A 27662-nucleotide genomic window follows, 5' to 3' on the forward strand; every position below is an offset into this window, starting at 1 on the left:
TTCATAGCCAAACCCAGTGAAAAACTAAAAATAGCATTGCTGTGGGAATAAGTGATGTTAAAAAAAAGTCTAAGATAGTGTATTAAGTGAATTAAAATTAAGATGGTCCATTGGATGTATTGCTTATTTCATATTTAAAAGGAAGAAAATCTATTTGAAGACTTGTGATGACATTCAGAAGCAAAGCCATAGGGAATGGCTTTGCTGTAGTGACATCTATTTAGATGTTTTTAGTGACATCTATTGAAATGTGTCAATTTAAACAGAAGAAAACAACACCTCTTTTTCATATACTGTAGATTTCTTTTTTTTAGTTACCAGCTTTCATTGCATCCATTCGCTGCTCTAGTTATTCTCTACCCTCTATGTAGCATGGATCATACCACGTTGTCCTGCTGTATTCACACACTGTTGAAAAATCCCCATTCTAGTCCCTTCTAGTACCCAGTACATTCAAGCCAACTGATTTCTCCCCTCTCGTTTTGGAATAAATATCAGATGGGCAAATATCCAAAGCTGAGCATAACTTTGGTTTGTTTGTTTTGTTCTGACAGTTTCAACATTTCAAAATTCCTTTCTTTTCATTTCATTTTCCATTCTCTTTCATTTGTTTTCCTACGGTTCATGAGAGCTAAAGGCAGGGATGAAGAAAATTTGGCTCTAATTCTTCAAGAACTTTCCTCTGAAAAATCTGAGCTTCTCAGCAGCAATCTTTGATTGGGAATGTGCAAAGGTGCCTCAAACTCATGTTCCAACACATAAGTTATACTTTGCCCTTTCAGAGGCAGTACACAATATCCCATCCCTTGATTCTGCTGTCTTCCTAATAGTACTCATCTTTTAAAAACAATATATAATTGACCTAATATTTTTTGATTCAGAGATCATTTGGATAGCAAATATTATAATCTGAATTTACTTTGTCTTCTAGAATGTATGGGCCAGACTTATGCAGTGTATGTAATTTATGTAACTTAAATCTGTGAAATAATTAATAAGTGTCTTTTCAGTTCTGACATTTGCAGTTCACAGTTGGTAGTGGATTGGAAAACAAGTAAGTGAGTCTTTCAATCAGAGAAAAGAAATGATACTATGCAACTTGTCCAACTATTGAAGCATCATGCATAGTAAATCTTCTACTGTACATGGTGTTTCTTGGAAGGCTTCTTGTGGATCAGCATTAACTTCACTTTCTCTTGTATTTGCACCATTATCTAAAATGGTCCAGGAGTAAATCCTAATTTTGGAAGAAAGGCCATTATTTTATTGGGGTTTTTTATTATTTATTTATCCCCAAACATCTCTCAGAGATGGGGACACCTATTTCCAATGGCACAGCGTCTGCGGTGGTGGTGCTTGCACAGCACACACCACAGCAGGGCTCAGACATGCAGCTCTGCACTAAGACCAATAGTTGACCAGAGGAAGTCTCTCCCTGGTTACACTATGAACAGTTACATACCCTATAAGTGAAGATGATTTTGGTGAACATGTAACAGTTTGCCTTAGTTCTCAGCATACTACAGAACACATGCCTTTAGCAGTCACAGCAATCATATTCTATTTCACTTCTTTAGCTGGAGTAATACTTTTCAGCTATAAGTTTGCAACATATTTAGAGAAAAATATACAGTATGAGTAGTCTAGCCTTTGTAACAGGTGGGAAGTGATTAATGTGGTTAAATATTGTGATGATTTTCAGTCAAAGCAAAGCAATACAATATTTTTCCAAAGGTTTATTTGGCTCTAGTAGGCCTAACTAGTGCCTCGCCTGCATCTCTCTGAGAGAGACTACTAACAGAAAGACATTGTTCTCTTTGGTTAGGTATTTAAAACCTAGTTTAAATGATATTCACATTTGAGCTGTTTGTTTTCCCTGAAAAATGTTCAAAATGCTATTGTCACAGAAACGTTGTGATAAGAAGAACAGTGGGGATTACTTGCACTGCTTTGCTTTGATTTTGTTTGTTTGTTTGCAAAGGGACAGCCATATATAAACAGTCTTTCCCTAGTATGTTAATACTAGAGTCCTCTGAATATCCCTGTTAAAATATGAGATGTGGATAAGGACAAAAAATCCTCCAAACCTGAGGTTTGAATGAAATATTAAGAAAATTGTGCTAGATCCGTTCTTCTTTCTCAGCACTCTCAACTCTCTGTAAGGCTTGACACCATACAGGCAATGTTCCTTTGCACTGTGCATGAAAACTACTTCAGTGCAGCAGTATTAAATGAATTTTTCCATCTTCAATGCTAAATCTATTTTTAATCTGAAAAGGGTGCCAGCATCATGGAAAGTAGAACATACTCACTATGTGTCTTGCAAAGCTTGTCTATTAATCCAAAAGGTAAACTCTCATAATTGCTTACGACTAACTCTTTTCATTATTATTACTTAGAGACTCTTGTAAATGCATGTGATGCTTTACTCATCATGCTGGCTGGAAGCATCCTTGAAACAGTGTTATGTACAATCCAATGCCAGCCAAGACAGCACCACTGAAGCTGACCAGCCAGTGCGCTGGGATACCTGCAGCACTGCAAGAGTGGAGTTAGAAGTCCTCCTTCAAATCCCTTCTAAACTTTCTAAGGAAGGCGAGTTCATCCCAGAGGACCCCCTAGTGCTGTATAATTAATGATACATAGTCTAGGATACCTCATGGCTAAACTGCAGCCACCTCTGGGATGGGAAAAGATCAAGTCTTTTAATAGCATTTTTCCATTAAATTTGAATAGTTTCCCGAACATATCACTGAGTAAGTTTATCCAGACCTTTCTGGTTCAGTTCAAACAAAGCTATCAAGAACAATAAATATCTATTATCTATCTTTGTGGTAGTAAATGCTTTAAAAATACATGAGGAAAAAAACAGTACATTTATTTCATATTGAAGTAATGTGGCATTTCCGTTCATTCAGACACTTCATTCATTCAGACATCAAACCCACTAATTTCTCTCTCTCACATGGTTGGTGTCTTTCTCAGGTAACATTCTGCAGTCATTTTGTAACCCAATTTCTTAAGGAGATGAGGCTTGTGAGTTCACATTTTATCTGTCTGTCCTCAAATAATAACTTTTGGCAATGTAAAACTCTCTGGCAAATTTTAACCTAAGGTAACCACGCAGTGTCTCAAATTTTCTACAAGTTTCATAAAAAGAGATAACTGGGTAGCAAAGAGATCCTGTGAGATGCAGTCTGGAGGGGAAGGCAGCAGTGTGAGCCAGCTTGTTTTATGGTCGCAGAGAATCCAGACATGAATGAGCCTTGCTTATGAGAAATACTTGATATCAACCATGACATCCAAAACCATGGGAAATCACCTTCACTAATTTCACACTCATAGAATTAGTTAATATTTTGTTAATATCTATGGGGCTATGAAACCCTCTATTTAGCACAAGTAAGATCATATCTGGATTGCTGTGTCCAGTGCTGGGCTCCCCAGTACAAGACAGACACGGACTTTCTGGAGCCAGTGCTGCACACAACAGCAAAGGGCCACAAAGATAATTATGGACTGGAGCATCTGTCATACAACGAGAGGCTGAGAAAGATGAGACTGTTCAGTCAGGAAAAGAGAAAGCCTGGTAGGATCTTATCAGCGTGTATACTATATACTGCTAGAGCAAGCGATAAAGAAGGTGGAGTCAGAATCTTCTCTGTGTCCAGTGAAGGACAAAAGTCAACGGGCATGAATTGAAACACGAGAGATTCCATTTAAACATAAGGAAAACATTTTTTACTGCAAGGATGGTCCAACATTGACACATTGCCCACAAAGATTATGGAGTCTCCACTCTTGGAGATATTCAAAACCCCACTGGACTCAGCCCTGAGCAGCTGGCTCTGCTCTGAGCAGGAGTGTTGGACTAGACGGTCTCCAGAGGTCCCTTCTAACCTCAATCACTCCATCATTCTATATGAAACATCTCTGTTTGAAACTCCCTTTCACTTATTTTTTATGAGGTTATGTAAATAAATACTAGGCAAGACAGAAAAAGACTGAAACAGAGGCCAAAACACTAAGTACTTCCGAAGAGATTATAGCATTTGGTAATCACTCTGATTTCAAAATACTCGACAGAGATGTCCTTCTCAGAGTCTCCCGTTCCAAAATTCTTTTCTTAATGAAATATATGCACAGGCAGTGTTTTGTTTCACAGCTTTATGCATGTGAAGCTAGCCCTCTAACTGCTACAGCTCTCCGCACCAGAAGCTTTGGCATTTTCAGCTGGAAACATTGTCTGTCTTTAAACAAATAGCAAAATCTCACTGACTGCATTGGGCTGAACTTTACCTCAGTGGGTGCTAGGAGCTTTTCTACTGGATGACTTCATCAAGATGAAGACTAATAAGCAATTATCTGACTCCCAAAGGATTCAGATTTAAAAAAATCTTCAAAATAGAAGCCATTTTTTGTATGCATTCTAGTGCTTTAAGAAGGATGTTAGGAACAACCTTCATGGTAACCATCTGAGTGTCTCAGAATTCAGCTCATGGGTTGCAGAAATGGAGAGACAAAAAGAGATGAAGGATTTAGGTCCTAAAACAAATGCTCTGCTTAATTTTTAGGCATTTTATTACAGAACTGGATCCAAAAAGCAAGTAAAATCAGCACATTCATTAAGACCAGGCACTGGTAGGTGCTTCTGCCTCCTCACAGTCTATAGCCATGACCTTGTCCTGAAGAAAGGTAGATCTGAGTTCTGGCCTCTGTATCAGTGACTGCTCTTTATTCTAGCCAATGAGTTTTCGTTGTAAAAATATACAAACATTACTTGAGATAGAGATTGAAATTTAGATCTCCTCCTTCCACCTGACTGTCCCAATCTCTAGACAGTCATATTCCATGTGCAACTCAATAACTCGACTATTTTGCACAGCTGTATGGGGAAAAGGTGGGAGCAGGGGGAATAAATCACAACCATTTTCTAAATTTCATTCCCTAGGATGTCTGTACTGCACTGTACACCCCCACTGATGTGGCTACAATTAGTCCTTCTAAATAGTAAGTTCCACCTGCCAGAAAAGTGTCACTTAGCTTGGCACACTGAAGACTCCACATGACTGTTTCATCAAATGCAGTGAGAACTGTACTTCGACTTGGAGAGCATAGTCATCACAGTCGCTTTGTCCTCTTGTAGGGCAAGATCAGTAAATCCATAATCAAAAGGATTTTGTTTGTTTTTAATTTTCTTAATCAGCTTAATTCCTGACAACAAAGTGAGACATCAGATTGTTTTAAATGGCAGGATTCCAAATAACAGAGTTCAATTTAAGCATTAATGACAGCAACTTGGGATATTATCTGGGAATTATTTATTGGCTGAGAAAAGTTCCTGTTTTGAAAATGAGTCAAATACATTTCTATTTATAATTACATAATTTCAGGCCAAGTCCAATAGAGCTTATTCAGGAAAACTTCTATGAGCTACAAAAAGAGTTTTGGTCTAAATATGTTCATCTGTATTTGAACTTTGGGGAAAACAACCTTTGGAATTATTTTCTTTTTTTAGTTAAATGCTTATAAGCAAATGACATCACCATAGTGTATACTACCTATAATTTATCCTTGTACAGGTTAAGCAGTGTCAGATATTTGTGTAGCTATACACGCTGCTTTTTTAAATTGCATGCAGAGACTTAAAATCCACATCTGAAACCTTTTGTCTCATTTGTCTTATTTGTAAAATAAGCGTAAAGAAATATTTACCTACCTTGTAGTTTTCTGTTCTTTAGTTACTGCTGACTGTCCTTGACTTAAAATATTCTCAACGGGTAAAATTCATCCCTGGGCAAACAGGCAGCAAGTGTAAAGCTTAGGTATAATTTGCACTCCCTGAAATCACCTTATTATACACTCAAAAAAGTGCAGTCAGCTTGTTAGATGTATCATGTTAGCTGCACTAATATGCCATGAAGTGAAATACTGAAATTTAATGCTAAAAATATTCTACTTGCACAGACTATTCACACCTGTATGAATCTGAGCTAGAGTTTTCAGAAAAAGCCTCTCCTTTTGTTGCTACTCCTGGAATAAAATAGATAGCTCAACTTTTAGACCATTCTAATTGGATAGTGACCAGCAATAGTGAAAAAAAAGAATATTTTAATTCACTTTGGTGAGAGGGTTTAAGAGCTGAGCACTTTGGCAGGCTGAATATTTCTTTAGAGTCAGGGAATGAAATCTTGCTTCTACTAATACCCTCAGCAAAACTTCCAGGGAGTGGTGCAGGGCAGGATATCACCACGAGCTCTCTGAGCTGCTCTTTGAATCAGAGCCCCTCAGCACGCCATCAAAGCAGCCCGTAGTTTGAATTTTTTAATGCATTCTTCTTTAAGGTGAGCAGCTTGAAATTGTTTGTGGTTTTTCTGAGTCATCATTAGCAGCAACTTCTTAAGCATAGGAGTATTTTCCAAGAATACTTTCAAAGCTTTTTTAGTTGTTCTACAGCGAGTGCCCAACCGGTTCCCTTCTAGAGTCCCCCTGTTTTTATTCTCTGTCCAGTGCAGGTTTTCTCTTCTCCCACCACCTGTGTTTGCATTTGAATGGTGTAAGATCAAATTAAAAGACCAGCACACATACATGACTGCAAAGCTTTTTATGCACAGAACACCTTCCACGTGACCATGATTTTTATTTATGCTGTCAGGACAAATTAGCAGCACCACCTTTCCTGTCACCTGGCATTCAGGCAGACCAAATGGAAAAGAAATAGGAAAGCTAGAAAACAAAGTTCGGGCGACATCCTAGGATTTACTCATTTCCTTATTTTGCTGTTGTTGATTTAATTTAGTTCGAATCTTTCCACTCAATCTAGTGTTGGATAATTTCAGCTTTTTACATCTATTTTTTTGTTTGAGTAAACTCTGGGAAATTTCTGCCTCTAGGGGAAAATATTTGTATTTCAAACTGTAAATTCTTGGAAAGCCCTTATAAGTGTTGGTACACACGTAACACAGGCTCCTTTGGGATTTTAAGTCAAATCAGTGACCCATATCTCTACATGTGCTGCATTTCTTATCATGTTTCTCAGAGTAGATTTGAATACGGTGGCAGATGAATAAAGTCAGGGTTTTCCATAGTGGTTCTCCAGTGGTTCTCTCAGTCAGTTTTTTTGCTGAGGATAACTAATGTATAATGTGTGAATCCAATATTATACTTTTATTTTCTTGCCAAAGTACTATATATACTACCAGTACTGTGCATTTTAAGGAAATAAACTATCAAAATAAATTTCTATTTAATTTTGTAGAAAGAAGTTCTTTCACAACTGAGTTGTCAAGGAACAAAATTCAGTACAGCATTTGACTCACAGCCTTATTTCAGATCAACTAAATCTTGAGATTAAGACCCAGAACTCCATTATATAACATTATCATTAAGTTTTCATATGTCATAATATGCCAAATTTAAGCTTTGGGAGGTTTTTAGGGCAACAATAACCCAGACTGAAAAATACTAAATTTGTTTTAGGTTTTTATTTGTAGGAGTGCTGCCAATTGTATTAGTTTCCACAAGCAGGATATTCACCTGACACTTTGACTACAGGTCTATAGGATTTACCTGTCAGTCTCTAAGGAAGGAGTCTACAGAAATTATCTATAGGGAGATTTAGAAGTTAAAATAGCTGGGAATCCTTGCCTATATAAGTATAAATCCTAACAGATGCTGAGGTGTGGCAATTATCATTCTTTACAAATAAATACTATGAAAACTTAGAACTATATCTGACTTTCAAAAACTTGAAAAATCCAGTCAACTACCAAAAAAAAAAAAAAAAAAAAAAAAAAAGAGAGAGAGAGAGAGAGGAACAAGGTCTCTTTCTTAATTTTTGCATTCAAATCAGGAAATCAGGAGGTCTCTGAAACTCACAGGCATTGAGGAAATGGCTTGTTTGAGAATATTGAAACTTGTCTCCTCAGTAAGCTCCTACTCAATAGGAAATCTTCACGCTCTCTAAAGAGGCTAGAACTTCTTGCCAAGAAGGTATTTGGACATTAATTTTTTAAATTAATGCTCCAGGATATTCACACAAAGAAATAGGTATCGACTACTGTGTAGAATATATTTTTAATTGGAAGAGGCCATGCTAGCTGAGCTATAAAACAAGTACAAGCTGTTAGATATAATATTAGAGGAAAAAAAAGACTAGAGGAAAAAAGTGAGTCATGAAAACAAAAATTAGTTAAAAGACTTCCCAGGACTCCTGAGCTAAGGTAATGGTAGGAAAACATGAAGCTTATCACGACCATCACGAATGCTGTTCAGGGAAGCAGGGATCTTGATACCATGGAAATGGCACTTGTATTCAGGATTGTCTTACATGATTCACATATAAATGAAGACAGCTCAGGTTTTGAAGAGGAAATGCTTCACATCAAAACATGCAAGTATTGTTTAGAGTGCACATGTATGCACTGCATAGTGCACTGTGATATAGAGATACAAGAAAAATAGATAAATTTAATTTTTCTCTTTCAATCAGAAAAGACTAACCTAAGCTACAATTTCTAATACATATATAGATCTTATTGACATCAATGCCAACCTGATTTCAGCATTCTGATGCTGACTTGAGAAAAATATAGCCAATATGTTTACTGTAAAATTAAATTCTTGCATTTTTCTGTAAATATTTTTCTGTAAAACTAGTATTAGGTATACTAATCAGGGATATTAATTATGCTATTTATTTTTTATTTTATTATATTCCTTTTGCCTCTAAGAGACATGACTACACGTTCTTAACTGGAAGCATAGTCCTGACAACAGACTATTGAGAAGACAAAAGGATGCACTTTCTGTAAAGCAGGTGTTAAGAGTTTTTGGATGCCAGGTACTAGATACCCAAGTGAGACAGATGTTACAGGTTGAGGGGCCTGTGTGCAACCTCTAAATACTTTTCTGCCTGCTTCACTCCACATCCCTACTTCAGGTAGTCTCTACCTGATACTAAGCAGTGTCTATATATAACAAGCAGCTGCCTGAAAATGATACGAAGCATACTGAATACAGACTCTTTAGATCCTCTTCCTCAAAGATCTTTTCAGAAATGTCGGGAGATGAGGGATGGATTTTAAGTATATAAATTAAGCTGTGAGGTCCATTGGCATTCACAGCCAGGTTTGTTTCTTATGAGACGCAGTTAGAAGAAAACTTGCTTCTTTACTCATCAGCATACTTGCTTGACACTTGATACCATTTCCTTGCAGTTATTGCTCATTGACCAGAAACAAAGTGCCACCCAATTAGCACACCTTTTATCTCAAAGTAGCAGGTGGCCAGAGCACTTCTTTAAGAGGTTGTTACAAGGTTCGAAACTTTTCACTCAGGATTCCACTCCTTGAGTGACAACTCAAATTAGAGATGAGAACTCACATCTTAAAAGACCACTTATGATTTCTGCTCGCTTCTTTGAAGGTGTGTGCACCTGCCCTGAGGAGCAGAGGTGAGGTTCCTAAGGGAAGGGAGCACCTAAAGCCTAGAGGCAAGCAGTGGCTCGGCTGTGTCCCCTTCCCTCAGCAGGTGTATCATGGTTGGTGTGAAAGAGACCTCTCGCCTTTGCAATGACGGCCACACTATCCGCAGGAACACCTTTTCTTGCTTTTAGCATCGGAGTCGTGGCATGTCAGAAGTTCTCTCTGTAAGGGTGCAGGAACAGCAGCTGGCTATGCCCTTTAAAGTATTGACGCCAAGCGAAAGTCTTGGGCGCCTTCTTCTCTGCTTTCCAGACAGGACAGTCAGTGCATAAGTGTTTCTAATCCTTGGTGGTTGTCTTAAAGGGCTTTTACTGTGATAGGTGAACCAGCACTTAAAATTGGGATATTGCAGCATCTGACCGGTGGTTGCCCAGGTTCTTTAGAAAGTGGTTTCTAAACAGTTAGGTGCTCAGCACTGGTAACATTTGCAACAGCAAATTAAATGTTAGACATTGAGAAATGTTATATGCTAGCTGAGAGAGGATTCTGATGTTGTAACTTTTGGATTTAAGTACATCTAAGCCTTATAAAGTAAGGTCTAACTACTTTTAGTACTTAAGTCAGGGAGAGTGTTCAGCATTTTCATCAAAGGCCAAAAATTCTTGAGAACTGGGTAGTCAGATCTAAAATAAGTCAAGTAATACACTTTGCCTCAAATAGGATTTTTTTCAATACCAGCAGAGAAAATGCCAAATTTTAACAGTGGCCTTGCAGAACTATTTTCTGCTTTCAAGGTTAAATACATCCTTTTTTGTTTCTGCATTTATAGACTTCCTCTTCCTTTCACATTTTTGACCTCTAGATAATTATTCTAATTAAAAACATGGAAAATCCAACAAATACAACAAAAATATTTTCTCTTTTGAAAACCGTGGATAATTATCTCCAGTATCCATTACTTCAATGCATCATGACAAGTTTTTATTTTGCCTCTCTGATATTGCTCTCTTCCTGCCAACGCAAATCTCATATATTGATTTATTTCTATAGTATTTTACCTGAATCCATGACATCAGCCATAAAAAAGCACTGCTTTATTGTACTACTTTGGAGGGGAAAAAAATCTACCCAGCCAGATACTTTCTCGATTACATATTAAAGCTGCAATGCATTAAAGGCTGAAGACAAACATGAATTTTTGCTCAATATTCTCATCTGTGGGTACAGCTCTCAACTTCATTATAAAACTTATGAAATATTATCTGGAAAATTACTGCAAAAATAGTAAAAAATTAGATCACCATGAAGATGTTTAGTCATTGAGATTAATAGTTACAGCTCAGTCAGAAAACAAGAAAAAGATTAAAAGAGACTTCACAAAATATCAAGAATGTTTCCTTTCTAAATGCAGAAGCATCTCAACGTACAAAAGCACATATATCAAAAAAATGAGGACAAGGCTTGCAGGTCATCTGTGATTCTACAGGTCAAATACCACTTACAAAACTATACAGTATCAGCTGAATATCTCTTCAAATCAAAGTATACTGCTGTAAAGACTACATACTATCTATGAGCTATTTCATACTAATAAAATTTTCAAACCAATTAACCTAAATGTTGTTTCTTGGACTTCTCTTTCCCTTCCCTCTTTTTAACAATTACGTTGTTTTTACGGCATGACATCAACACAGGCCTTCCTAAACTCACAAATAAATGAAGATATCCATCCAAATAGTTCCTGAGAGTCTAGATCTTGTGATTCCCCAAACTTTACCTGTAAATTTGAAAAAAAAAAAAATATGTAACATTAATATTATCCAGATAAGCTAAGCCATGTCCAAGATCTTAATGAAATGAATAGAGCAAGAGAAAGATTAAATACTTTTACTATTATTACTAATTAACAATTAATTTGGGGAGTTTTTTCATCTCCTTATGTTTGGTCCAAGTCCAAGCAGTATGAGATATGCCATGCTATTTTCATCTCTGATTGGGATATGGGTAGAACCTTACACACACACATTAACTTTCAAGCATAATGTTCGTACATCGACTGTTTCAGATTCCTCACACTGGCATCAAAAGATCTTGCCTTCAGCCATAGTCCTGAATATACTTCTCTACTTGATCTCTTGGGCTGGCACTGGCACCAAACAGCCATGAAAATGATTAGTCTTCAACTGGAGCAGCCTCATCCCGCTGACCACACAGCCACGGGAGGGCTGGCTAGCACCGGCCCAACAGATGCTGTGGGAGAGCATGGGAGTGCTGTCTTGGTGCAGGATGTGCTCTTTCACTTGCAGTATCAATTTAGATTGACTTAAATTAAGCATTAAATCCCATTCTTACTTTAATACATTAATAAAGACCAAGAAAACTTAAAGTTGACTAAAATCTCTAGCAAGCTGAGAACAAAAACGTCCCAAGCAACAGGGGCCCCAGGAGCTTCATTAAATTACTTGAATGACCCCTTTCCTGGTTTTCTCTATAGCTCAATCCCTCTGGCTGGGCTATAGATCTCTAGCTGAAGAAAGAAAATCAGTAAGTCATGAAGTTTCCTGGCTAGCAGTTTGTTAGAGGAATCCTGTTCATAAAAGAAAATTAGTACAATAGAGAAATGGTTTATATTCCCTAGTGGGCATGGTAGCAGCACATCCAAACCAAAATGCTTTCATTCACTCCTTCTCTTCATCTGAAAAAGGTGAAAGGATGGAAAGTTTTTCAAAAGGACCTAAATAGTATTGGCATCAGATATACTCTACTATAAAACGTGTCATACTACAAAGTTCAGTATTAGGAAGGGCTCTCCTGCATTAATTAAAATCACTTCCAAACAAGTTCTCCAGTTCTGGGACTGAAGAGGATTTTTGTTATTAAATCTGTTGCTGGGATTTAATTCAATATGTTTGTCAGCATTTTCATGGATTTCTCCTTAATGGGATCAATGAGTTCAAGAACATGAGATGCCTGAAATAACTTTTTAATCAACCAGTAGAAATCCAGAGAACAAGCTCCAAAGACTTCAATAAAAAGTTTTAAAAGACATCTTGTGTTGCTACAAGTTCTTATCTCACCTTCAATTGAGAGCTATATAGTAATTGGATGATACAGCTCTCCCATGGCTGAATAGCAATATACTAGTATTTCAGTGTTTCATGATTGCAGATGAAATATATGGAAAGGTTTGGGCAAAAAATTATTGATTATTCAGTTGATTAAGATTTTCTAGTATCTGTCATTATCTAAACACAATCATCTGGATATCATCTAAAAGGTTCTTATGAGCAAATCCTCTGTCTAGAGCTCAAAAACACAGTAAAAGAAACCACTCAGATATAACCTGGTCACAAAATTTTAACCTTATCCAGTGATACCTGATTAATAGTTTTGCAGGATGTCTTCCTAATTGCACCTCTTGGGTGCTACAAGCCCTTGATCTTTGGCGTGCCTCACCACTCACTCATGGTGTACCTTCAGTTAAAACAGTAATGAGAGAGGAATTTCCTAGAGCTAATGACCATCTGTGAGAAGTTGATAGCCCACAGCTATACCACAGGCAGTTATCCCCAATTTATTGTTAATTCCACAGAAGTGTCACATGCCAAGGTCACTGGCAGAATATAAAATTATAAAGGTGGACACATGGATTTTACGAGCAACATGTTTTCCACAGCTACCTACAACACATTTGCAGATCAGATATCCAATCCCTAGGGAAGCTGAACTACTCCTTTCTAGTGCTCTTCAGATGATAGCCTGGCCTTTAATCACTCATGCTATTATGTATTTACTTTGTCTTTTTGCTATTTTATAAATATGTAAATAAATCTACCTGAGACTAGCAATATTCAGAAGAAAAAAACCTCTAAATGAGAGAAATGAATCAAAAGCCTAACATTAGAGATTGGGGGGGGGGGGAGGGGGAAGTTAAAGTTTAGGCAACTTCTAGCCACATGGAAAATAAAATTATCTTCAGATGCAAATAAAGTATAAATTGCATTTTAATATAATATGTACCAGTATGTCACTGTAAAGCTTCTTCATTTCATCACATCTTCTTGACAGCAGGGATAGGTCCTCTTCATATTTCTGAATTAGATCCTGTAACAAAAATAAATCTTCTTAATTTGGTAGAGTGCAGTGTTAAAGCAGGTATTAAACAACAGTGAGAACAAGAGAATTCAAGTCAAAATCTCCATGTCACACAAATTTCACACTTCACAAGACAGAAACACGGATCAAGTACACATATTTCAAATGCCATCAAATATAAAAAAGTAACATCAACATTAGAGAGCTTCTTACAGTATCATCCAATAACACTACTCAAATCTATCAAAATTTACAAAGTTAAAAGCATGATAAAGTCTTAATTTCCACAGCAGTACATGTATCAGCATTTGGCATAATCTAATCCACTTGCATACAACACACTCTCAGTTGCTAATTCTTAAGAAAGAGTCATAAACAAGGCCATAGAAGCTTAAAAATAATATTTCTTAATCATAATTCCTTTGTAACATATTAATTTTAAACAACATTTATTGAAGAAATATACTGTTGAGCTGTTCCAGGGCAGAAGGGAACATGCTGATTAAGCAGATATCTGCACCACCCAATGAAGCACAGCTCAGAGATATTCAGGAAAGCAGAGGTGAACATATCCTCACACTGGCAGAAGGGAATGCACTTACTGGAAGCAGCCCTGTCCAGAATCAGTGTAACTGCACTCTTGAGAGCACAGTCTTGTCTTTGGCTCTGCTGTCTCCTGACCAGAACTGGCTTGCCAACAGCCTGTTTCACTATTTTTCCATTGTGACCATCAGTCTGTCTTTAGCATGGGCAGAATCATTTTAGGTCAATCTATACTCACAATTTAGGCATATTCTTGGATGATGTTTCTCTATGCTATTTTCCCTGCTGTCTGGGGGCAGAGGAAGTTATTAAAATTCATATATGCTCTAAAATTGCTGTTGTTCCAAACTGTTTATTGTGGGTGACTGTGTGGCTATCTGTTTCTCATCTAAGCCAGCCCATTTACCTGTGAAGCAAAAGGAGGAGATACAGGAACTCTGCAAAGCCCTTCTCATGGTTCATCTTATGATATGAGACACTGCCAGGTAACTTTCTTTCTGAAATGTTCCTGAGTCCCTTGTCAGGGTAGGATTCAGTACAAACCAACTAGATAACTCATCTTTATCTCCAACCTAAAATAAGGCTGTGATAATGTTACCTTTAGTTCCTTGCAGAACTGTGACTCCTGGGGTGTTGCCTTGATCGTCTTGGGTTTGATAAGCCGCCTGCACTGAGTAACATTTTCCAATTCTTTTTTCAAAACTAAAACAAAATGGAAAGAAAGTGAGAAATTTAACCAGCATGTAGTTGTGCAAAAAAACTGCAGATGTCTAATGGAAAAATTAGAGGAATATAGGTCTATAGTATGTTCACCTAGGAATATTAACTTGCCTTTATAAAATAGAAATCCTAGAAGAGGGATGAGTATTATGGAAAAAATAGTATGTGACCACATCACAAGCAACTGGAGGATAATGAAGAGGTCCATAGGCTGGTTATGCAGCAGCCATAAATCTGACTTTTTCTAGCTTTTAAGCATTTTAAGTAGCATTTGTCTAACCTAAGTTTTTGTGCATAAAATTCACCATTCCTTTAAAGTTAAAAAAAAAAAAATCTAGTCTATGTAATGGTAGGAAATCTTGTCATTCAGCACTACAGCACTACAGTAAACTGCTACCATGAGAGCTCTAACTGTATAAAACGGTGCAGAAGAGGTCAGATTCATCCTTGGATCAAAGCATTCAGTCCCGAACAGACCGAGGTTTCAGTCTAGGACCTTCCTCCCATCAAGCTCATGCGATACGTGCAGGAAATGAGCTCCGTCATGTACCTCTGGATCTACATGCTGAGAATTTGCAGGATTCATGCCATCCCTTTCCCTGGAGGATGGGAAGAGTTTGGGACTCAAAAGATAAAGGAGTGATCTGCACTCGGTCCATCGTGAATCCATGGAGGGAAGAGGCCAGTCATTCTCCGTCAGTTCCCACAATGCAGCTCCTTTGGTAGCTCCCAACAGTCTCTGGCATCATATCTGTTGTACCACTTTAGCCATGACTTTACAAATCTGGCTTTAAAATATATTCATTGATTTCGAAATGCTACCACCATTTTCCCCAAAGAACAAAAGTGGCTGAAGGGAAATAGTGATTTTTAGTTATTTATGCCTCCTAAAAAGTTGATTGGAACTTGTTGTAACAAAACCACACTTCTGCAACTTCAAGCCAAATGCCTGGTTGACTACCAAAGATTAGCAAAATAGTGCAAGGGCTTTTCACACTAAAGGCTGAGAGAGACTGCCGTTCTGATACATTATCAAATGCTGAAATGGGATATATTGGTCCATAGTTACAGTCAAAGCCCATGCCACATTTTCAAGAGATATTTTTTGTAAACTTTTAACACAATATAAGACATTCTTATCCACTTCTGTACCTTCTCTATGAGCTCACGAAAGGCTCAGTCTAAAATCCATTGACTTCTCTGGCCACCTTTGGAACTGTTCAGTGGTAAGTTCTAAATGCATCTGCATTGTATAGCTTACATTTGACCAACCTTATTCTATTCTCTCCTGGTGGCTTCACTAGCGTATTCCTTTTTAGAGATGGATATCAGTTTGGTTCAAAGTTCTTGAACTTCACTACTTAACTGTACTAAGTTTTCTTCTGCTGTATTGCCTGCACCTGGTGACTGTTCCAGCAGTAACTTTGACAGAATACCTGTATTGCTTAACATTTGCAGTTTAAGATAAATTCTATTTACTATGGGCAGTATATTTTTGATATTTCTAAACCATCTGGAAGCACTTTAATATTTGTTTTTAAAAATTCCTCACAGTAACATGGCAGGTTAAATATCACCATAGAAACACTTCACCTCAATATTTTTTTCACCTTTACCTCACTTTACAGACTGCAGAAGTGCAATGAAAACCTGTTCCAAATGACTGCACAACCTATGAAAATCTTTCTCTGAATTTAGAAACCGTATTTACATACCATCAACTTCAGCACTGAGTCCTTTCATGGAAGCTGGAAAGGAACAGAGAGGGAAAAGATGATAATAAATATCATTCACACAGTGTGAAGGTGAGAGTTTCCACAAAAGAGTTGAGGGATTTTATTTTTTAGTTGTTGATATTTTCCCTCCATCATCTTACCGTCAGGAACAGCTTCAAATTCTGTCAGCTCTTGAGAAAATTTAGCCAAATCAGGCTCCTGTAAGAGGATCTGTTCCACAAGGGCATGAAGCAAGGTGAATGTTCTCTCCTTACCCCGCAACAGAGACAACTACAAATAGAATATAGCAATAATTGACAGACTGAGATATTATACTTTTAAAAAAATATATGAAAAAGCAAGGATGTTGATAGCTCCTAGGTAAATTTGACAAGAATAGAAAACACAATGGAATTAAACTTCTCCTTTTCAATCTGCCATTTGGCAGACACTCTTGATTAAGATCAGCTTTACACATTCATATCCATTGACCTTTCTTTTTCTTTTGTGTCTTCTTATTCACAGGGATCTTTTTTAACTTAAGGTATCCTAATTGATGCAACTGATTTTGGATCTCCAAACACAGTCACGTACTCCTTTCTACTTAAAACACTATGCTGTATTCATGTAGATAGTAAGGTTCCTTAATTGGATCTAGGGAGATGCTCTCTGGCAGAAAATGGTTTTGTAGACATTTTTCATTATGATAGATGTGATATCACAGCCATTTAAAAAAAAAATACAAGCTGTGTCTCAGAATTGTCACTAGTATTATAAATCACTCACTCATATATTAAAGTCTCCAGATGGAAAAGACATCTTAAAAAAAAAAAAAAAATCCTTCTCTCTTCTATTTACAAACCAAGCATAATTTTACAGTAGCCTTAAAGGTTCAAGGCAGCTTAGGAAATAGTATCTATTTCTTATTTCTTTAGCATAAGAAGATCATGCTCTGTCACTGGTAGGTTGAGGGGGAGAAAAAATTCCCTGAGCTCAGTGGCAACATGTTCTGATGGCAAGTTCTGATGAGGAGGGGAAAGCAACTACCTTAAAGCTAATAGAAAACTCAGCCTCGTGTCATGCAAGTGCTAGGTCAGCTAAGACACAAGAACTAAGAGCTAAATGGTGGGTTTTGAAGGGCAGATCTCTGTCAGGACAGAGAAAAGATCAGAATAGGCATGTTCTTCTCCTATTCAATCATACATTGGACCACTACTAGGGCTGGTGGGACTGAAGCAATGCTGGAATGGCCAGCAGATTTTAACCGTTCTGCACATACATAATCCTGCTGCTTTTGACATCAGTTTGTATCTTCAAAGCTACACTGAAAAGAATAGGATAGGGAACAGAATATTTATCTTTAAAGGGTGTAACAGGTGTCCTGATTCCCAGAAGGCATTTTTAGGGCTATGAAGCCCACTGTTTGAACCTCCTAGCCCAATGCTTCCAGTCATACTCTGTGCAGTACCACTTCCACAATCCACCAAGGCTCTGGCATTTGCTCCAGAAGTTTCACATACATTTCACCAGTTAAAACTGCTGCAGGCAAATTTCACTTTCTTTGAATTTATTCATTTATTTATATTCTACTTGTGAAACTTTACCTTAAAAAAAATATGTAGCACTTGTTATAAAAGACCTCTGCACTGAAGTAAAAAGCTGAAGTGCTAAGAGGAATTGCTCCAGTGCCATACCTTTTCTTCCACTACCTTTGCAGAAGAAATGCCATAGTCACAACCTCTGACCACTGTGAAACAAAACCAGATCCCTATAACAGCATTCTGCACAAAGCTGTAAATTACTAAACTAGCTAGTGGCTCACTGCTCATGTCTTCTCTAGCTGTGGGATCTCAATATCAGAGCAATCAGTATTTCTATATTCTACCTTATTAGAAAAACAGCATGTTCAACACCACAGTGCCCCCATGTACCCAGCGTTCTTGTCTGAAATGGGGAAATGCACCTTGTTACAATACATGTTAAAGAACATGTTGTTAAACCAGACTTTGTTTCTAGTGTAATCAAGAGCAGATGTTAAAATGTTAGCTATTCATTAAAAATGATTGCCTTTCTCCACATTGAGGGCAAAACTTAGTTTAATGTTAATGGCTAACATACATTATAATACGATGATTTTAATGACAAGAAAAATATTTACTCACTTTCATCAAAGACGACAGTCGAAATCCTCTAGCCTTCTCTTTTCCAGCCTTTTCATTTAAAAGGTTCCCAATGGCTAAAATGTACTCCAAGACAGCTATAAATTTCTGGCTGGATTGCAGCTGCTTACTTGCTTGGATTTTCTGGTTTATTAGCTGAAATACGGGTACCTTCTTTCAGTTCAGATTGAAAGTATGAGTTAAGCAATGGCATCTTTACCTTCCCTTTGCCAAGCCTCATTGTTCTTAGCTAGAGTAAATAAGTCAGAGAGAGTAAATATCTTACTGTTCAACTTCCTTTGGAGAACAGGCCAGGGGTTTTCAGCAAAGACCAGTCAAAATTCTGCCACTAAGATAAAGCTAGTGTTGGCACAGCCTCCCTGCCTCAGTTGGAGGTCACATCCTTTCTGGCTTCCAAATCAGCTTTGCCAAAAGAACTTCAACCTCATCTCTTAAAAATGCTTCTGAATAAAAAATATTTTGCTATTTGAATGCACCAGATTGCACCAAATGTCAGGCATCAGGGGAAGACATAGCCTGAAGCGCAGTGTAAGGTTCTCCATCCTTCACCTCTCTACCGTCTGTCTATACTAGCTAGAAAACTGTTATCTTATCAAAATTCTTGGTACAGTTTCCCCACAAGTAAGAATAATTTCCTGTAATCAAACTTAATTTCCATTTCCCCAGGGAAGCCACCTCCTTTATCAGTCTATAGATACAAGAGGTGTTTTTGTTTTAAATTAGAAAATGTGTATTTTTCTACTGCCACATCTATCTTGATCAACCACCAACATATAAAATTTAAAAACAGGGAAAGGAGAAAACTTACGGGAGGGAGTCTTGAAAGCCCTTGTTAAAACATTCATGGCACATCACAGGGCCAAACAATACTGAAAGCTAATATTCAGACTGTCCAATAAAATTTTAGGTGTCTAGTTTAAACATTACATATATATATATATATATGCGTGTAGTGTGCACAAATAACAAAGTACTTAGAGAACCAATCAACAGTTTAATGAACAATAAATATCCCTTAAAGCAATTGGTATACTATAGCTTACAAATTTTCGAATATTTGATTTCAATAGAGGAGAGCAAATGTGTCACATTATACCAGGCAGGGTCAGAAATCTGTGCATCTCCCCAGTGTTCTCCATCTGTTCCTCTTCCGAGTTTTGTTCACAGCCAAACAAAGGATAACAAATCTGACTTGCATCAACTTTCAAAATGTGCTTTCATTTCCATGCAGAAAAAAAGTAAAATCTTTGAAACATTTTGACAAAAACAGAATTGTGTTGTTTTGAATTAAAGCATAGGCAAAGCCTGGCAGGAAAGGCAGCAGTTTGGAACAGGAAGATCCAGCTCCTTCCAACTCAAACACTGTTAATTTTTTCCCCTCCCACCCTACCCTCCTTCTCAGGCCATTCTGAACTAGGCAGAACTCAGCTTGAACTCAATTTTACAACATTTCAGTTTAATGATGTAATCTTTAGGATAGACAGCCTGTTTCAGTCTTTTGGAAGCAGTAATTTTCTATGAGAGGCTGGTCCAATAAACTCGCTCTAACTATCCATGATTTTGGATGGTTCCTTCAGCTTGTGGGGCAAAAATCTTCCCACATAAGGGATCAGATTTTAATGGTCAAATTCCCCTCTATCTTATCACTTACCAAAGAATGGGAAAGGCTAACAACTCCACATGAAAATCTGAATATCTTTTCCTGTCTTTTTCCCACTCCTTTGTGGGTATTTATTGCACTACCAGATCCATCAGCAACTGTTCCTTCAACCTTAGTGAAATACGAATGATATTAAATGCATACACGTATACGTACATGCATATAAGAGCCCTGTAAAGTCCTCATTTCTTACTGTGTTCTGTTTTGAACTTTTACTGTAGAATATTGTCTCGTTAGCAAAATACAATAAAGTAAAAGCACTTCTGCCAGCTAATGTCTCAAAAAAACCCTGTATTCTTTAACGTCCCAAGAGAAAGGGTCACACGGATCGATCTGAGCTCAGTTCCATGTGCTTCTCAGGTCCTGCTTTCTGTAGAAGGCATTTGCATTACCAAATGACCCCAAGTTTTGGATTCCCAAAGGCACTCCAAATGCACCAGCAGGTGGTCTGTATTACACTGCAAATACAACTTAGCTGCATGTTACTTACAACTCTTTGGCTATCAAAGCCAGAAGCTACAGTGACTTTTTAAATTTTTTAATTTGCTTTTGAGCAGTGCAGGAAAATGATATTTTACACATTAGGCTGCCTAGATTATTACAGCATAAATTGTGCACATTATGGCTTATGAACTGTTTCCTTGTAGAAAGAAAATCTCCACACAGTTTGAAATCTGCACTGAGTTCATTTGCCTCTCTGATATCCAACCAATAGATTCTTATTACAAGCAAACAATTAAATAGGCACATTACTTACAGGCTCTAAATCTTTTATGCTCACAGGGAGTTCTCGTATGGTAAGTAGGAGATCCAACCTCTGGCCTAAATGTGGGATTTTACACATCTGCATAGAACAGAACAGAAAAGGAATCCAAACCCACGTTTCAACTCAAACATGCATGTATCTCTCATAATATATTGAGAAATTCAATTGTAGCATAGTTTTCCTAATTTCTGTACTTATTAATCTTACTCTAGGCCTTAAGTCAGTAGATGTATGATGGCAAATACAGAAATCACATGTCAGAAACATACTTGCTTTCCATATGTAAATTAAAAAACTCACTGTGTATGAACATAGGGACAGATGCTATTAAAATCAATGTTTCTTGTGAACAAGAATAGTTAAATACACACAATTTTACACTTTAAGCTTTTGGAAATCTAGCTCAGAATAAAGCAGTTTCTAGTTTCAAGGAATGGGAGGGAGTGCTACTCAGAAATGCAAAGGGATAAAAACTCTCTCCACAATTTTTGTGTATCCCCTCATCGGCTAAACCCTCTTACACTGCTTTTGGGTGAGATTGGAAATTTAAGTTCCAAACAACTCCTTCTCATATCAGTTTTATCTAGAAATCTAGCGTGGTGTGTTTTAATGGCTGTTCCTTCTTACCTCTAACATAAACTGATCAACTATGTGCAGCTCTGAAGGAGACCCCCTGAAGGACTGGTACCTTTCTACATCTTTCGGTGTTGGCATATATCTGTAAAACAGTAAATAAAATTAAATGTCCTCTTTCATGAGCATTGTTTTAGTGTAAAACAATCATTCTATTCCATGCATTGGGATTTCGTACTGTTTATTGTTTCATGTATGGCAATTTGGAGCTATACACCTTTCACCAGCTCACAATCTGCTGTGTTGCTGGTGTCACTATAAATGACAAAGCCCCTCAGGCTGCATGGAAACTTCCTTCAGAACTTCGGTACCCTTAAAAATTTTAAATATTCACAAGCTTTTCTATGTCATTTCATAGTTCAAGCAAGCTCTGTACAAGCCATCTCGTATAATGACATTAATTCCATATATGTTACTCAACTGTTTTTCCTGTTCTCATGACCTTCTAAGTGTAGACATAACTCCATGGATTTAAACATTATTGTTGATGTAGAGATAAGGATTAGGATTTAGCCAGGATTACTTTCATGCCACAGGAAGTAGGCATGTTGGTGGCAAAATAGATTGGTTACTTTCCGACTTTCTTCACCAGCTTCATCTTTTTCCAGCCTCCTTTTAGCAAAACACTCTAATATTTTCTCATTTTGAAGCAAGAAGCAGTTTCACATCAAATTTTCGTATGAATGTATTTAATAAAATGGTGCAGGTGTCATATGCCTTGAATGGAGACTTGGCTGTATAATGGACACTAATTTAGGACCTGCTCCCTTCCTGGGTCATAAACTATTCAAAACGATACAATCTATTTCCTACAAATTTTACATGCCAATAGTTTGCTTGCACTCCCAAAATCTATTCCTCTCAATATAATAATTCATTTTTTTAAAGATACAAAAATTTGCATTCTGCTTTGAGCCCCAAATCTCTGCCACTAAGAAATACTGATATTCTTAATATCCTTTCCCAATCCAAAGCAATTTGTTTTCCCCTTTCCAAATGAATACTTAAACAGGGAACCAAATTTCTTACGCTTCTTTGATTTGTGACCCCGTGATAGAAGGTAAGGCTGTGAAGCGTTCCCATTAAGTTACAGCTGCTCACTACCACAATCGATTCTTTTATTAACTCTGCTCCTTGTAAGCTGTTCACAAAATCATGTCAGGCTTGCTGTCATTTCCTAAACAACACGGGGGAGAATGACATTCTGGGGAACACTGTACAACCTTAGTTGTGAGGACTGAGATTTCCGTGTACAATCCTAATTTTTTATTTACAGTCAGGAGAGGTTCAATGTCATAGTAGTATCTTTCCTGAATTTCCCATTATTGGCAGAAAAATATGCTTTTTCCAAATGGTACCAATTATCATAAATAAACAATTGAACCCCAAAGATTACCTTCTTAGTGCTGTAATCTGCTCATCTGTAAGTCCACCATTCTCTTCATGTATGATGTATAATTTTTCTTTCAGCTGGCTTGGTTTTATTCGGAAACTTTTAAGAAAAATGTCTAGGGGAAAATGATTCTTAGATTACTTGAAGGAAAATGCTCAGGGAAGGAAAAACATCAAAACATTTTATATTTGCTTCCCAGATAAAATTTGTTTTTCACTTAGTAGCTACTAATGCTAAAGTGAAAACTCAGTCTTCATATTTCCTTTAAATACATAAAGCATCAGTCAAGCAAAAATATGTTTCTGTCATAACATAGTCAATGCTTATGACAAAACTATCAATATACTGTTATAGGAAGGTATTAAATATTTTCTATTATATATTTCTCTTGCACTCAGCTCAGTAGTGAAAGTAAATTCTAATTTTTCTGAATAAAATTGCCATGTATTTGTATATTATAATACTTTGAAGGTTAAAGAAATTAAATACTCCATTTGTTTTGATTTTGTTTACTTCTTTTGCTTCTTTTCTAGTCTTGAAAAGAAAGTATTTAAGAGTCCTGGCAACAAAATCCCAAATCAATCCCAAATGAAGGCAACCTAGGAAACAGAAATGCTCATTTCTTCCACACTGCCCAAAGAGTATATTTTAATACTCTCCCTTGCAGACCTCATTGACAGATACTCCTTCCTGGCATTCTAAAATGTGATGAACGTTGTGTACATTTTGTAATGTTTAAACACTTTTGCGCAGACATGGGGTTGGGTCATATCACACAGTATGCAAGGGAAATGGAAATAAGCTCTCTGTTTCCCAGGCAGGCAAAGATCCATTAGGAAGGCTGTTGCTCAAAAAAAAAGGACCACTTTGTCATGCCAGTTATTCTTTAACCTGTCTCTGTCATCATTACCAAAGGACAAAGGAGTGAAAAGGAAAACACAAGGAAGTGAACACAAGGGATCAACAGAGAAAGTGAGAAAATTTAATGTGCTTCTCAGTGTAGCATTAAATTGCCCTCGAGTCTGCACTGGCAGAACTCTTCCGAGCAGCACAAAAGGACTGGGAAGGAGATATCAGGAAGGATTTGTATCATTTATCCTTTATTTCTCCAATTCTAAAACAGTCCAGCATTTTTCAGGTAATAGAAACTTGCTGTGGCCTAGGTCATATAATAATGGCTCTCAGGAGATTGTTGGCCAGTGGAGTGTATTCCATTTATTCCTTCTCTTACAGACTTTCCACTCCTTTACTTCTGTTGTAAGATCCAGCTTTAGTGCTAAGCATGGTAGAATCATTTTCTTTCTTATGCATTTTATGCCTTATACCTTACACCTTTCAAACCATATATTTTTTCAGCTGGGAATCTATCTGTATGTAACAGAGTGATTAATTCATAATAAAACATTGATTTTAAAATTTAGCTACTTCACTTTCACAAACAGTCCTCAAAGCATTTAAGATTTTCTTAATCATTTTCTGTGTTTGAAATTAACCGTTGAATAATTCCTGGTCTTCAGACTTTATAAAAGTAATGAGCTACAAATATTTAACAAGTGAAATTCAAAATGTTCTCTGTTGATTAGACAAAGGTCACAGAGTTTTTTTTCAGCTCCTTGACTTGGTTACACATATTCTAGAACTGGGTTGCTGATGAAAATACTTGTGGCACAGATCCAGAATTAGTTTTCCAATCTCCTCTATATATTCATAATTCATTGTGTTTGTTGAATTTATTTTCCAGAACACTCATGAAAAGCTGGATGAATACAGTGATGTATCCTTAATTCAAATAAAAGTCCACTATTCTTCTATAGTATTTACCTATCTCTAGAAACAGGTGAGTTCAGGTCTCCATTCCAAAGTTTCTTTCATTCCAAAAAAACGATCTGCAATTTTTTCTTCATAAGTAAAATACATTTACCCCCTACTCAGTTACTAACAATTTATTGATTTTTTCTTAACAGTGCTATGATGTTGAATTTCAAAGTATTTTCTAAGCAAAATAAGGATTTTATATACAGGAAACTGAGGTTCAGAAAGAGTGAACATAAGCGTCACATAAGCTGGTATTCTGACTCCAAAGTCGGTTTCCACCCAATAAATCACACATACTTGGATTAACATACAGGTTATACCATCTCCTAAATTTTTTTTCTTTGATAATCTGAGGGTGTTTCTCTTGTCTCTCTGAAACATTATTCTCCATATGGCAGAAAACTACTTTGTCTAAAAGAAGGCACTAAATAACTTAGGAGTTTTTTGTGGTTTTGCATACATTGGGCTGGAATTTAGTGTATATATCTTCCCTGTTCTCATAACTCTCTTCCATTTTCCATTTTTCTCTTGTGTTTTGAAACCCACGCAAATTCTCAGGAAACTTTAACGTACAGGCATTTTGTATCTTCATCTTTTTATTCATTAATTTAAGGACTGTGGTTTGCAGCACTTGCTGGAAGATTAATCAGGATTTTCAGGATGAAATTAGCTTTTGATCTAAGTAATGTCCATTACATTAAGTATATGCCAAAACTCTCATTGATGGGACTTTAAGGATAAGATTAAGAAATGGATGTAGACTGTCTCAATGAGAAAAGTTGTAAGTGAAAAGGATCAAACAGGAGAATGGTGCTATTTGCAAACCAAAAGAAAGAAATTTCTTAAATGAAACTGCAATGATGTAGCAGATAAAAGTGCTATTTCAGGATTCTTTATCTATGACAGTAGTTTTGTATCAATTACTTCCTTTTAACTCCTCAAACTGTTAGTCCATGGATGCAATAATTCCACCAAATTATTTCCATTAACAGTTGCCAATTAAAACTTTACAAGATCTCCAAAGTGTATTCTTTCTTATCAATAGTCATAAAGATGAAATTGTTCAAACTTCAAAAAACTTACCTGTCCCAAATTCTTTACACAGGTAATATTTTCTTAAAATGGTGGTAGGTTATAGAATCTTTTAGCATCTCTGATCATAACAGAAAGCAGAGTAGCCTTTGAAGAACAATTACTCTTGTTCCTTTAATATCTATCACTTCTCATTAGGGTAACTGAAAGACCTTCATACCGATTTATCAGTAAGGTTAGGACTATATGTTAAGCTGTTTCATTAGCTGTGAAAGACTGATGTAGGTTAGCCCTTGGGCAGAATCATACCCACGACATGAGAAGGAAGGATGTGTTTCATGATCACTCATTCAAGACAGAAATTTACAGTCTGAGCTATTTGAGCCTGTCTAGAGATAGACCAGCGGAGTTCCTGGAACCTGGTTTGTAGGCATCCCACCAAGCCACTTCCACCTACATGAATATTCTTAAACTCAGTATAGGAGAGGGCTACCTTCTGAACTGGTTTCTTTTTATTTAAATCACCTGGCCAGCCCTCAAAGGCTGAAAAGCCTTTGAAATCAGTCTTAACATCAGTTTCACAGGCTTTATGCCTGCCCTAAGATAACAGCTTGAGAACATAATCATGCATTTTATACCAGGAGAAGAGAACTTTGCTGTGTAACAGGATGTCTTAAAGGAAGCCAGATCAATGGTCTGCAAACAGCTAGTGAGTTTGTTTTATCATTTTTAAAACTAAAGTTTGTAGTCTTAATGAAATGAGTTAAGCCTCATGATAGAGCAGTTGTATGGTTGTCTGGTCTATGTTCCTTTAAAGAAAACCATCATTCCATAGCACTTACTCACCTTCTCTAGATTTTGTATCTAAAGCATTAAGTTTAAAACAATTTTCCTTGAGATTGTCTTCTGTTGTTTAATGGACTACATTTTTTGGAAACTTTTTCCAGATATTCAGCCTACATTTTTCCTTCCCTTTTTTATTTCATCCTGTTACTATTGATTATAAAATGCTACTAAAATGAAAGATCATTTAGACATGAGTTTACTTCCTTCATAAAGAAATGGCAGAAATTACAAACACAAAATGCATACAGTACACACCTCCATTTTCAGATAGGAGCACACAGTTTTTATTAATAACTTACTGAAGTTATGTGCAACTTTTTGATCCAACATGATTTGCTGATTCACTGAAGATTCATTGCCAGAAAATACTGTCATGTCCTGGATCTGGAACTGATCACAGAGTCTAGATACATCTATTTTTTTCTTGTCTGGGTCACATGATCCCCAGATGGATTTTTGAATCTAAAAATACAAGTGCAACAGGGTAAACAAAGACCAACAGAATAGAATCTTTTTTCATCCTAACATACAGAACAGCATCCAGTTTGTTCTGTGACACAATTGTACTTTTATGATAACTATATATTTAAGTTAATTCATGTTAGGATTTTTTTTTCTTTTCTTTAACAGCTACCATCAGTTTCATCCTCACCTTATCCCAAGGAACAACATCCCAGTGAAAGGCTTTGGTTCTCTTTGTCAATGGAGAGAGGCTGCAGGGCTGCGGGAAAGCAGGTGGGGCTGGTGGCACCTCTGCCTTGCTTATGGAAAGTGGAAGAGATGGTGACACTGGCACTACTTCCTCTTCTGCAGGCTTCGTCTGTGGGGCAGACGACTTC

General features: G+C 36.9%; 1 protein-coding gene across 1 annotated transcript; it reads right to left on the bottom strand.

Moving 5' to 3' along the window:
• Nucleotides 1–18323: 18323 nt before the first annotated feature.
• Nucleotides 18324–27198, bottom strand: LOC134147942 (formin-I-like). Its single transcript, XM_062589541.1, has 6 exons — nt 27123–27198; nt 23134–23245; nt 21732–21822; nt 21096–21182; nt 18661–18813; nt 18324–18383 (listed from the first exon to the last, which is right to left on the bottom strand). Exons 1-6 carry the CDS (start codon nt 27196–27198, stop codon nt 18324–18326), a joined length of 579 nt encoding a protein of 192 aa, XP_062445525.1.
• Nucleotides 27199–27662: the final 464 nt, after the last annotated feature.

Source organism: Rhea pennata, chromosome 16 (genome assembly GCF_028389875.1).
Source record: "Rhea pennata isolate bPtePen1 chromosome 16, bPtePen1.pri, whole genome shotgun sequence".
NCBI lineage: Eukaryota > Metazoa > Chordata > Aves > Rheiformes > Rheidae > Rhea > Rhea pennata.